Below are 14017 nucleotides of genomic sequence, written 5' to 3'. Positions count from 1 at the left end.
TCTCACCCAAAGGAGACTGGTACTTTAATTAGAAAAACAGCACCAGAAAACTTCAAGGAACACGAACTCAAAGTATCATGACACCAACAAGGTATAAAAATGTTCATATTCACATCTGAAGATTGGAGATCTGTGATTTATCCAGTGAACAATTCAAAGTAACTGTTTTAAATAACTCAGTGTGCTACAGAAAATACAGTAAGATAGTTGAACAAAAGCAGGAAAACAATAAACAAATGAACAATAAACAATGGACAAAACAAGCAGTTTAATAAAAATGTACAAATCATAAAAAAACAGAAACTCTGGTGCTGAAGGTTTCAAGGATGAAATGAAAAAATTCATTAAAGAGCATTAACCACAGAGTCAAAAAAAGCAGAAGAATCTGTGAGATAGATGACATATCAAAGTTATCCTGTCGATGGAGATTAAAAACAAAATTAAAAAAATTTAAAGAACGAAAAAGAACAAAGAAGGTCTACATGATCTATGCTACACTGTCAACAGAACAAATTTGCAAAATTATTGAAGTACCAGGAGGAGAAAAAGAGATGAGGCAGAAAACATATTTAAGGAGTAATGTCTGAGAACTTCCCAAATCAAGGATGATATTTGAATATCTAAGTTCAGGATACTTACAGGTGACCAAACCAAATCAACTTTAAAAATCCTCTACAACACACATTTATAATAAAGTTGCAAAAATCAAAGAAAAATAGAGAAGCCTTCAAGCAGCATGTGGAAAAAAGAAACAAGCTAACAAAACAAAACAAAAACCTTGTGATTTACTAAAGAGCCTTCATTTGGATCTAAGCATATCTCTCAGCAGAAACCTAGTGGGCCAGGGGAAAGTGGGATGATCTAGTCCAAGTGTTGAAAGAGTAAACTGCCAAAGAAGAATACTTTATTTGAAAATATCATTCAGGAAGGAAAAGAATATAAAGACTTCTCCAGAGCAACAAATACTGAGGAAATTGAACACAACTAGACCTTCCTTGAGTAGGTCATGGCAACTCACTCCAGTATTCTTGCCTAGAGAACCCCACTGACAGAGGAGCCTGGCAGGTTACTGCCCACAGGGTCTCAAAGAGTCAGATACAACTGAGGTGACTGACCAGGCACACAGATGTTCCTTACTGAAACATTAAAAGGAATTATTCAAGCTGAAGTAAAAGAATGCTAATTAGTTCCATGAAAATACGTAGTACACTGGTAAATTTAAGTGCACATTCACATTCAGAACACTGTCGTATTTTGATATGGAATGTTAAATACTTAACTATTTAAGAGTTAAAGTACAAGAATATAAAAATTACTATAGCTATAATTATTTTTTTAATTAAGTACACACCATAAAAAGGGGCAAATTATGACATCAAAAAAGTTAAAATGGAGATGGGTAAAAGGAAGGAGATTTAATATGTGGTTGATGTTCATATATTATCAGCATAAAACACTGCTCTCTCTGTAAGGTGTTCGATGTAAATCTCGTGGTAAACAAAGCAAGAATCCATACTAGATTCACAAATGGTTAACTGAAGTTTATTAAATGCATACTACTATAACAAAAATCATGAATTCACAGAGGCAAGCAGTCAGAGGAAGAAAGGAATTAGGAAACTATAAAACACCCTGTAAAAAATTAGATAACTTTAATACATCCTTATCTATCAAAAACTACTCTAAATATAAAGGATTGCATGCATGCATGCTAAGTCACTACAGTTGTGTCTGCTTCTTTGAGATTCAATGGACTGTAACCCACCAGGCTCCTCTGTCCATGGGATTTCCCAGGCAAGAATACTGGAGTGGGTCTCATTTCCTTCTCCACTGTTTTCTTCTATCTCAGTGAAATACTTAAGCAATTACTTTGAATTACTTACCAGACAAATTGTCCATATCCATTATTTGGAGTCAGTAACTGAAAAACTATTGTGTTTCTCTGTTAACAGTTTAGTCCTTTGATGTCTGTGTGCCTTGAAGTCTCACATTGCTGTGTTTGCATTTAAAGAAGCAGTCACTCCCTCCAGTCTTTACAGACTGACTTGGGGAGGAAAGTACACTGGCAGACTGATAGGGATTTTGAGACTTTTTCAGACATTGTTTAAGGATACACCTGTCCCATGTACTCAATTCTTCCTGGGAGAGAATTTTGAAGCTTGTATGCTTCTATCAACACAGCAAAGACAGCCTCTGTGCGGACAGTTTCCTGGCTGCTTCTCTGGGGCAATGCCAAATGCTCACATTTGTGTGCTTTCTCACAGACCCACGGGGACAGGCTGGCTTATAGACGTCCCACAGGCCATCTGCAAAGGTTTAGATGCCACTATGGGGACCTACATAGGGAGCTGGCCCTGGGGAGGGGGATGTGGATGAGATGAGGTGCCCAGGGGTGAGCAGAATCCACAAGCACAGTGTCTGCAATGGTTTGGGGGCTTCCTGGTGGTGTCTCCAACGTGGTCAGTAGGACCCATGTTCCTTGAAGAATTCTAGCCCTGGATGCTGTACTCCTGGCCTCTCCCCACCCTTCAGCCATGCAGGTGACCCCTGTGTCCTGGATTAGGGGAGAGAGAAGTGCGTGGGAAGATGAGGAAGCCGCCCTTGCTCACACACTCTTATTTTCCCCACAGGTTAGATCCTGTGCTGAGGGGTCTGTCTTGGCACTAAGCAGTATCACTTTAGGGGCAAAATGAGACTACTCCTCTAACCCTCAGTGATGCGCCAGTCTTGAATCTTTGTGCTCTAGCAGCATGCTGTCCTGTCTCTGCTAGACTCCTGGACCCCCACAAAGATACTCTTATCCACAAATGATGGTCAGAGTCTCCGTTTATATCAGGAGAGACAGTGAGACTCCTGCCATCTTTCTGACCTCACTCTGTTATTACAGGTTTCTTCTTTGTGGATCTTCTCCTATTTTCTTGACTAATGTCTATCAATAGCTACATGTATTTTGTTATATACCTATCAAGAAGTCTATAGGTACGCTCACAGATACTTGTAAAAGATAAAATTAAATAGGTCCTTTGGCAAAACAAGAGGTTGATATAAACATTTTGGAGTGGATAATACAGCTGAGTCTTAGAAAATTATGAACACACTGGGATCTCAGCCCAGTTTACTCACTGACACGGATGCATCTGGGAGGAGGAGACCAGCCATTCTCTGTGCAGGTCATTGTGTTCTGATTATTTTGAAGACTGTAGCCTTCATAGCAGCGAACTCGTACAGTTTTACCCTGTAAATACCTTTCTTCACGACGTGGGCTACGTCCATTTTCCAAATAATTGAAGATACATTGTCCTTAAGATCATAGAAGTAATATGAAAGAAGTACAACATAAATTTGGTAAAATAGCACATTAAAAATTAACCTTATAGAATTTACATGAGAATGCATTAGTATTCAAATATAACATGTAACAACAAAATGGAAGCTACTACCACGTTTGTGAAAAATGAAAAAGATAATGTTCTGTATTGTTTCTCTTTAGTTTTACGACTAAAATAGGTATAAATGATGCAGATATTCTTGTAAAGCCTCTGTATCTCTCACAGGATTTACATGAAAAGCCTCTAGTAAAGGGAAGATCTATTTGGATGTTTTTGCTCATAGAACTCATCCCTTGGCCTTACTGTTGTTACACAACACTTAACTGTACTCACTTGAATACACTGTCTCTTCACTCTTTCAAAGATTTATGCATATAAAATTAAAGAGGTTTACTTACTGAGGCATGGTTCTTCTGGAGACCATCCTTCTGCTGTGCAAGTCAGGTGATCCCAGGAACGTTGTGAAGGAGGCACAAAATACTGATCACAGTAATAGACAAACTGTTGATTCACACGTGCTGGAAAGTATCCTCTGTATGAATAATATAGCCATCCATGTTTTATTACTGGATAATTACAAGGTTTCCCTTGGAATAAAACAAGTAGAAATAATGTTTTGCCTCAGTATACAATCAAATTAGAATTAATGTTTCATCTACAAATTATATTTTTGTTTAGTTACTTATACTCATTGCATTATGGTTTCTAGGAAAAGAAAAGTTACAGAAAATTCAGATGATTGAAGTATGTAAGGAAGTCCTTGCTAATGAAGATCAAACTATGTCTTGTGGGTCCTATTATGTAAAATTTGTATGTGGATTCCCTTGGTAGGAAACTATACAGACCTATTTAATGAATTCTCCTTAAGTACAGAAGACCCAACCTTGGTTGACTAAAGTGACGTCGCTCAGTCTTGTCCGACTCATTGCGACCCTTGGACTGTAGCCTACCACGCTCCTCCATCCATGGGATTTTCCTGGCAAGAGTACTGGGGTGGGTTGCCATTTCCTTCTCCAGAGGATCTTCCCGACCCAGGGATTGAACCCGGGTCTTCCGCATTGCAGGCAAACACTTTACCATCTGAGCTACCAGGGAAGTCTAAATTAGTTGACTAAATTAGCATCTTAATCAAGAGATGAAAATACAGATTTTATCTTGTGGCTCATCTGCCTTCTTTTTCTTTCTTTTCCATTCTCATCAGAAGCCAGAATCCTGAAGTTTATTCTCAGACCAAGTCAATGTAGGAAGAAAACAGATATTTTTTTAAATTATCATTCATTAGTTTACTTTTCTGTTTATTGGAAATATGTGATATATATAGAGAACCACAACAATTTTTCATTGATTAAATCACATAGAGTAACATTCTTATCTATCTGTCAAACTAGACATTAAGATATCTTTTCCCTTGCTTGTCTAATCAGAGAAATGAAGAATGAATAATTCTTACTATCCAAATGGTTAAGATGAAGGGAAACCCTTGTCACTTATGGTCTCATTTTAATTGGAGAATGATGTATTTTTAAGTATTTCTTGAAAATATTTTAAATGAGGTATGACATAATTAAATTTTATTGTTATTATTATATATTGAGTAATTTTCACATACATGTTTGCTATGTAAATTATAGAATTTGAATCTTTGCATATCTTAATCAATTTCTTTAGTGAAGACTTGTCAATTATACCCTCCCATGGCCTATAGTTTGCATCTCTCATCACTGATAGATTTTCCCCACTTTTTTGAAGCTCCTCTACATTTTTAAGTTTGAAATGCTTACATAGTTTGACTCTGCTTAAGTAACAGTCTAGGTTTCTTCCCACTACTTTTTGGAGATTAGAATACTTTCTCTTCATCCTTGAATTTTACAAATTTCATCATGTATGTTAAGATATGTGTATCTTGCAATAGTTCTATGTTGGGCAAGTTTGAGTCTTTGTATTTGCAAGAACCAAGTGAAAAGAATTCAATTAACTTTGTCATTACATTGTAGAGGAGAGATTTGAGTTCTGATGATCTGATTTCAGAACTAGTACAGTGATCATTTTGATGCATCACAGAATATGAATACAGTAAAATAATCCACTGAGACTCACTTCCAAAAGGTACACAAAGAGGGCATAATTAAAAGTAAGCATCATTACTATCACTGGCCTGAGACATTTTCCTCATCTTCTCTTTCATTTGGTCACATGTGAATCTGTCTTTATCTCTCTAATCAGATCCTTTATTGAAGCATATATAATAGTCCACTATAGTTGGAATGGGATTGACTTTGTCAGGTCTCAGAACAGCCTCATTCTCCTCTTACACTCCTACCAACACAAGTTCAGGTCTCATTAGTAGCTTTGGCTGTGCCATCATAATGATGGCTCAGATTGATCTTAAAATTGATGAAAATATTCATTAAGTTTTAAAAGTGTTTCTATTCTTCCTGTACTTCTGCAACTTACTCCAAAGATCCAGGCCCAGGATTTTATAATTTTTAAATTTAATTTCTAAATTTCATGTTATTAGGTCCAACCTCACACACAGGAGTTGTTCTGATTGCTGAATCTGTCCTAATATAGGTTCACTTTCAGCACCTCTGTATCATTCCAGATGCATCTCCTTTGTATCATTAAACTAGCTGATGATACAAAAGAGGAACAGAACAGGCCTGAGAACAAAGTCCTGTACCGGATAATCCACACATTTAATGAAATTGTGAATACTGATAAACTATTTAAATGGTCAGTTTTCTCATGTTGTCCACCTGAACTTCACAAGGTCCCTTGTAGGATAACCTTGTGATGTAAATAGAATTGGGTTGATCTACCATTTTCAAAGGACTTCCCTATGGCTCAGTGCGTGAAGAATGCACCTGCAATGCAGGAGACACAGAAGATGTAGGTTTCATCTGTGGATCAGAAAGATTCCCCTGGAGAAGGAAATGGCAACCCACTCCAGTATTCTTGCCTGGAGAATTCCACAGACTGAGGATCCTGGTAGGCTATAGTCCAAAGGATCACAAAGAGTTGTACACAATTGAGTGACTAAGCACACAGCACCAATTTCATAAATCCATCTTAAACAAGATTAAATATTTTTCTTAAAATTCTTATGCAGATTAAAGTTTGTTTCATACTGCTAATACCTTCATTTTATTGAAACTTATGCTTTGAAAATTCTTTTCAAATGTATGCTTGGAATTACCATTAAGGTCACTGAATTGTTTTATATCATTACATTTTTCTTTCATGGAATAACTGGTTTAAGAATGCTGAAATTTTACAGTGTACTGTTAGAAAGAGGAAGATTGTTTGAGAGGCAGCAAAGAAGTTGAGGAGTAAAGGAAGCATCCCCAGAAAATACTCTGTTCAGTTGACCTGACGTTTTTCTATATTTTATGGTTTTAGGAAAGTCCACAATGTCTTCCATACTCCTCTCTTCAAACATTAGAACCTAAGTCCTCACCACTGATTGTGTAGGACTTAGTGTCCATTTCTAAAGAACACACATGACTGACATGTCAGTGTGTGACCAAGTCATAACTGGTGTGGAGGCTTCCTCCTCCCTCTCTGGGGTCACTGGCTCTGAGGAAAGTTAGCTGCCTCTCAGGCAACCTGCAGAGATGCCCAGCCGGTCAGGTACTGAGGCCTCCCTGCAAAGCCAGCAGAGTGAGCAACTTGGAAACAAAGCCTCCAGCCCAGCTGAGCCTCTAGGTGACAGTGGCCCAGGTCAATACCCTGACTGCCACCAATGCATAGTGATTCAGAACCAGACAGTGAAGCACCTTCCTCATTCCTGACCCACAGGAGCTCTAAGAATATGGAGGGGTGTTGTCCTAAGCCAATACGTTTTCTGGGAAATTTGTTAATTTGGACTAGGTATCTAATACAATGGCTTCCCAATGGGCACAAGTGGTAAGGAAGCCACCTGCCAATGCAGGAGACATTGGAGATGCAGGTTTCGATCCCTGGGTTGGGAAGAACCCCTAGAGGAGGGCACTCCAACATTCTTGCCTGGAAAATCCCATGGACAGCGAAGCCTGGTGGGCTACAGTCCATAGAGTGGCAAAGAGTCAGACATGACTGAGCAACTTAGCATGCATGCACACAGGTATCTAATACAATAGGTGATATATGATATTATTTTTACTTAATGGCTTAGATCCAGTATTACAATTATTTTGCATGTTAAGTCACTTCTGTCATGCCTAGTTCTTTATGACCACCTGTGGACTATATCTTGCTAAGCTTCTCTGTCCATGGGATTTTCCAGGCAAGAATAGTGGGTGGGTTGTTAAGAGATTTATATATTCAAAAATACAGCCATATTTTAACTTTGAGTGGCAAAAATTTAAAGAGATTTTAGTTTACAAAAATGTTTTTATTCCTTATTAGAATTGCCTACTTCAAGAAGCAAATAATGCCTCTAAAAGCCCAGAATTAGCATACACAGTAGGGAAGATACTTGGATTTGCCCTGCTGTGTAGGGCACTGTGCCCCATTGTTGTGTGTTTAAGAGAAAGAAATTTCACAATTAAGAAGAAGGTCAAGATATGAATGGAACATACAGGTACATCTCGGAGCAGGTGTCCAGCCATCTCTGGTACATGTTGCAACAGTTCCATGGATCTCAGGAATAAAACCCTTTTTACACTCATAAGTGATTGTATCTTGACCTCTGTATTTGCTTAATTCAGGTCTGTACACACCGTTTGGAATATGAGGAGGATTACATATTATTTCTGAAAAGAAAAAGGTATGTTCACAATATAGAAGTCATATCCCTAAAATTAATCAATTATATAAAAATATAAAAGTGGAGGTTATTAATTTGTTCTTAGTACAGCACAAAAGTCAGTAAAATGAGCACAGCCTCATACCCCTCATGCTATATCCATTACATTTCCCTTCACTTCTGATGTATCTGTACCCTCGGTACTCTTGAACCCTTTTTCTCCACAGTCAACACACACTTCATGATATTCCACATCTGGCAAAGAATTTGTGATGTATCACTTCAGCTATTCTTTCCATTTTCTGCAAGTTTCTCGGCTTCTATATTTCTCAAAAGTACTGCTGGCAAATATTCTCCTCCCTCTAGACACTTGTTGCAATAGCACACCCTGTCCTTTTGAAGTAGACTTAAATACAGGGGTTGCATAGGGTAATGAAATGAATGTGGAAGTAATGTTTTCCTTTAGGGAGGGAGTTGAAAAAGTCATTGAATTTTTATGTTCTCTTTCCAACAGCTGCAGTGATTAAACAAGAACATGGAAGGTCATATCTCCATTCCCTGATTCTTACAATTAAAATAATGAGGAGGATCCCTCCTGACCTATGTTTTTTGAGAAATTTGTTAATTAAGACTATATATCTAATACAATGGGCTTCCCAGTTGGCACAAGTGGTAAGGAATCCTCCTGCCAATGCAGGAGACATAGGAGATGCAGGTTCCAATAAAGGTTGGAAGTGAGCATGCATAGAAAATAAACTTAGGTTTTTAAGCCACTAAGATTTTGGAATACATTATTCTTATTGTAATAAAATAACCTAATCCAGGTTTCAAAACTCCTTTTTGATATAAAGACTCAGGTGAAAGGTGTCTGTTGTAAATACTGAGCTCCAATATTCTAGGGCAGAAGTAGGCATAAACAATACATATAAGAAATGGGCATGTCTCTGTTCCAATAACTCTTAGTTTACAAAAAAGGAACAGGCTGTATTTGACCTGGGGCTATGGTGTGAACCAGACATGGGACAACAAACTGGTTCAAATTTGAGAAAGGAGTATATCAAGGCTGTATATTGTCACCATGCTTATTTAACTTCTATACAGAATACATCAGGTGAATTGCTGGACTGGATGAATCACAAGCTGGCATCAAGATTGCTGGGAGAAATATCAACAACCTCAGATATGCAAACGATAGCACCCTAACGACAGAAAGTGAACAGGAACTAAAAAGCCTCTTGATGAAAGTGAAAGAGGAGAGTGAAAAAGCTGTCTTAAAATTCAGCATTCAAAAAACTAAGATCATGGCAATCGGTTCCATCATTTCATGGCAAATAGAGGGGAAAAACTGGAAGCAGTGGCAGATTTTATTTTCTTGGGATCCAAATCACTGCAGATGGTGACTGCAGCCATGAAATTAAAACTTTGCTTCTTCGAAGGAAAGTTATGACAAACCTAGACAGCATATTAAAAACCAGAGACATTACTTTGCCAACAGAGGTCTGTCTAGTCAAAGCTATGGTTTTTCCAGTAGTAATGTACAGAAGAGAGCTGGACCATAAAGAAGGCTGAGAACCAAAGAACTGATGCTTTCAAACTGTGGTGCTGGAGAAGACTCTTGAGAGTCCCTTGGACTGCAAGGAGATCCAACCAGTCCATCCTAAAGGAAATCAACCCTGAATATTCATTGGAAGGACTGAAGCTGAAGCTGAAGCTCCAATGCTTTGGCCACCTGACGCGAAGAGCTGACTCACTGGAAAAAACCCTGATGCTGGGAAAGATTGAAGGCAGGAGGAGAACGGGACAACAGAGGATAAGATGGTTGAATGGTAACACTAACTGAATAGACATGAGTCTGAGCAAACCCTGGGAGATAGTGAAGGACAGGGAAACCTGGCATGCTGCCATTTATTGGGTTGCAAAGAGTCTGACACAACTTCATGACTGAACAACAACAGTGTGCTATACAACAATAGTGTGCTATCCCTTGACATAGTCCTTTCTGATTTATAAAGTTCTACTCAGTCATGGTGGAGAGGTCTGACAGAATGTGGTCCACTGGAGAAGGGCATGGCAAACCACTTCAGTATTCTTGCCTTGAGAACCCCATGAACAATATGAAAAGGCAAAAAGATAGGACACTGAAAGATGAACTTCCCAGGTCGGTAGGTGCCCAATATTGCCACTGGAGATCAGTGGAGAAATAACTCCAGAAAGAATGATGGGATGGAGCCAAAGAAAAAACAATACCCAGCTGTAGATGTGACTGGTGATAGAAGCAAAGTCCGATGCTATAAAGAGCAATATTGCATAGGAACCTGGACTGTTAGGTCCATGAATCAAGGCAAATTGGAAGTGGTCAAACAGAAGATGGCAAGAGTGAAGGTTGACATTCTAGGAATCAGCGAACTAAGATGGATTGGAATGGGTGAATTTAACTCAGATGACCATTATATCTACTACTGTGGGCAGGAATCCCTTAGAAGAAATGGAGTAGCCATCATGGTCAACAAAAGAGTCCGAAATGCAGTACCTGGATGCAATCTCAAAAACATCAGAATGATCTCTGTTCGTTTCCAAGGCAAACCATTCAATATCACGGTAATCCAAGTCTATGCCCCGACCAGTAACACCGAAGAAGCTGAAGTTGAATGGTTCTATGAAGACCTACAAGACCTTTTAAAACTAACACACAAAAAAGATGTCCTTTTCATTATAGGGGACTGGAATGCAAAAGTAGGAAGTCAAGAAACACCTGGAGTAACAGGCAAATTTGGCCTTGGAGTACAGAATGAAGCAGGGCAAAGGCTAATAGAGTTTCGCCAAGAGAACGCACTGGTCATAGCAAACATCCTCTTCCAACAACACAAGAGAAGACTCTACACATGGACATCACCAGATGGTCAACACCAAAATCAGATTGATTATATTCTTTTCAGCCAAAGATGGAGAAGATCTATTCAGTCAGCAAAAACAAGACTGGGAGCAGACTGTGGCTCAGATCATGAATACCATATTGTGAAATTCAGACTTAAATTGAAAAAAGTAGGGAAAACCACTAGACCATTCAGGTATGACCTAAATCAAATCCCTTATGATTATACACTGGAAGTGAGAAATAGATTTAAGGGACTAGATCTGATAGACAGAGTGCCTGAGGAACTATGGACAGAGGTTCGCAACATTGTACAGGAGACAGGGATCAAGACAATCCCCAGGGAAAAGAAATGCAAAAAAGCAAAATGGCTGTCTGACGAGGCCTAACAAAGAGCTGGGAAAAGAAGAGAAGCAAAAAGTATAGGGGGAAAGGAAAGACATACCCATCTGAATGCAGAGTTCCAAAGAAGAGCAAGGAGAGATAAGAAAGCCTTCCTCAGCGATCGATGAAAAGAAATAGAGGAAAACAACAGAATGGGAAAGATTAGAGATCTCTTCAAGAAAATTAGAGATACCAAGGGAACATTTCATGCAAAGATGGGCTCGATAAAGGACAGAAATGGTATGGACCTAACAGAAGCAGAAGATATTAAGAAGAGATGGCAAGAATACACAGAAGAACTGTACAAAAAAGAACTTCATGACCCAGATAATCACGATGGTGTGATTACTTACCTAGAGCCAGACATCCTGGAATGTGAAGTCAAGTGGGCCTTAGAAAGCATCACTATGAACAAAGCTAGTGGAGGTGACGGAATTCCAGTTGAGCTATTTCAAATCCTGAAAGATGATGCTGTTAAAGTGCTGCACTCAATATGCCGGCAAATCTGGAAAACTCAGCAGTGGCCACAGGAGTGGAAAAGGTCAGATTTCATCCAATCCCAAAGAAAGGCAATGCCAAAGAGAATGCTCAAACTACCGTACAATTGCACTCATCTCACACGCTAGTAATGCTCAAAATTCTCCAAGCCAGGCTTCAGCAACACGTGAACCATGAACTTCCAGATGTTCAAGCTGGTTTTAGAAAAGGCAGAGGAACCAGAGATCAAATTGCCAATATCCGCTGGATCATCGAAAAAGCAAGAGAGTTCCAGAAAAACATCTATTTCTGCTTTATTGACTATGACAAAGCCTTTGACTGTGTGGATCAAAATAAACTGTGGAAAATTCTGAAAGAGATGGGAATACCAGACCGTCTCACCTGTGTCTTGAGAAACCTATATGCAGGTCAGGAAGCAACAGTTAGAACTGGACATGGAACAACAGACTGGTTCCAAATAGGAAAAGGAGTATATCAAGGCTGTATATTGTCATCCTGCTTATTTACCTTATATGCAGAGTACATCAAGAGAAACACTGGGCTGGAAGAAACACAAGCTGGAATCAAGATTGCCAGGAGAAATATCAATAACCTCAGATATGCAGATGACACCACCCTTATGGCAGAAAGTGAAGAAGAACTAAAGAGCCTCTTGATGAAAGTGAAAGAGGAGAGCGAAATAGTTGGCTCAAAGCTCAACGTTCAGAAAACTAAGATCATGGCATCTGGTCCCATCACTTCATGGGAAATAGATGAGGAAACAGTGGAAACAGTGTCAGACTTTACTTTTTTGGACTCCAAAATCACTGCTGATGGTGATTGCAGCCATGAAATTAAAAGGCGCTTACTCCTTGGAAGGAAGGTCATGACCAACCTAGATAGCATATTTAAAAGCAGAGACATTACTTTGCCAACAAAGGCCCATCTAGTCAAGGTTATGGTTTTTCCAGTGGTCACGTATGGATGTGAGAGTTGGAAGGTGAAGAAAGCTAAGCGCCGAAGAATTGATGCTTTTGAACTGTGGTGTTGGAGAAGACTCTTCAGAGTCCCTTGGACTGCAAGAAGATCCAACCAGTCCATGCTAAAGGAGATCAGTCCTGGGTGTTCATTGGAAGGACTGATGTTGAAGCTGAAACTCCAATACTTTGGCCACCTCATGAGAAGAGTTGACTCATTGGTAAAGACCCTAATGCTGGGAAGGATTGGGGGCAGGAGGAGAAGGGGACGACCGAGGATGAGATGGTTGGATGGCATCACTGACTCGATGGACATGGGTTTGGGTAAACTCCGGGAATTGGTGATGGACAAGGAGGCCTGGCATGCTGTGATTTATGGGGTCACAATGAGTCAGACACGACTGAACGACTGAACTGAACTCAGTGATTTATATTAACTTTGCTAGTAGACAACAAGGATCAATTTGCAATAATCTTTTTTTTTTTAAATCGTGCTTCCCAGGTGGCTCAGTGGTAAAAAATCCAACAGACGAGACAAAGGTTCAGTCCCTGGGTCAGGAAGATCCCCTGAGAAGGGAGTGCCAACCCACTCCAGTATTGTTGCCTGGGAAATCCCAAGGACAGAGGGGCCTGGCGGGCTACAGTCCATGGGATCTCAAAGGAGTCAGACATGATTTAGCAACTAAACAACAACAAATAAACATTAATATTCCATTGTCAGAAGAAGTAAACTGCTTAATGGTAAGGAGTATATGAGTTAAAGCAACGGGTAAAATATACAGCAAATGATATAGAAGAAATGTAACATTACCTTTACAAGCAGGAGCTGGAGTCCATCCAAATTTAGTGCATACTGTATCTCCTCTCTCACCGTATTCAAACCCGGTTGTACATCTATATTGAACTCGTTCATTTGCCTTATAAGTTGCCTTTGGAAGTACAGCTTGTCCATTTAAAATGACGGGTGGTTTGCAGAAAATTTCTAAACAAACGGGATTAAATTCCAAAATGTCCATTATATGTTAAAGGACTGTGTCCCAGGCATAAGTTATATAAAGATACAACTTTTGTTTCCATTCCATTAAGTAAATTAGGCTACCAAACAAAAGTCCTGTTTTGACTTGAATATTTGATGAATAATTTATCAATTGTTCTTAACATTCATTTTGGAAGAAAGTTAAAATTCTGATTTAAATCTTGTTGCTGATTTATTTAGTTGGGGTATAAATTAGTCCTCTTGAAATAAAGAATG

General features: G+C 39.0%; 1 protein-coding gene across 13 annotated transcripts in view; it reads right to left on the bottom strand.

The window, feature by feature from the left end:
- The window catches only part of CFH (complement factor H), a 118536-nt gene that overhangs the window by 72384 nt on the left and 32135 nt on the right, over positions 1-14017 (bottom strand). For all 13 annotated transcript variants that reach the window (XR_014054710.1, XR_014054711.1, XM_081493300.1 and 10 more), the window contains 4 exons: positions 13577-13747; positions 7889-8062; positions 3728-3916; positions 3124-3300 (listed from right to left, as the gene is read on the bottom strand). Coding sequence is in view for 11 of the 13 variants with exons in the window: in XM_081493300.1 (XP_081349426.1) it covers positions 3124-3300; positions 3728-3916; positions 7889-8062; positions 13577-13747 (711 nt within the window). In the remaining 2 variants the exon portion in view is untranslated. The remainder of the gene's footprint in view (positions 1-3123; positions 3301-3727; positions 3917-7888; positions 8063-13576; positions 13748-14017) is intronic.

The sequence above is a fragment of the Giraffa tippelskirchi genome, chromosome 5 (assembly GCF_054371585.1).
Source record: "Giraffa tippelskirchi isolate mGirTip1 chromosome 5, T2T-mGirTip1v1.2.pri, whole genome shotgun sequence".
In the NCBI taxonomy this organism is placed as follows: domain Eukaryota; kingdom Metazoa; phylum Chordata; class Mammalia; order Artiodactyla; family Giraffidae; genus Giraffa; species Giraffa tippelskirchi.
This window is presented reverse-complemented; position numbering and strand designations above follow the sequence as displayed.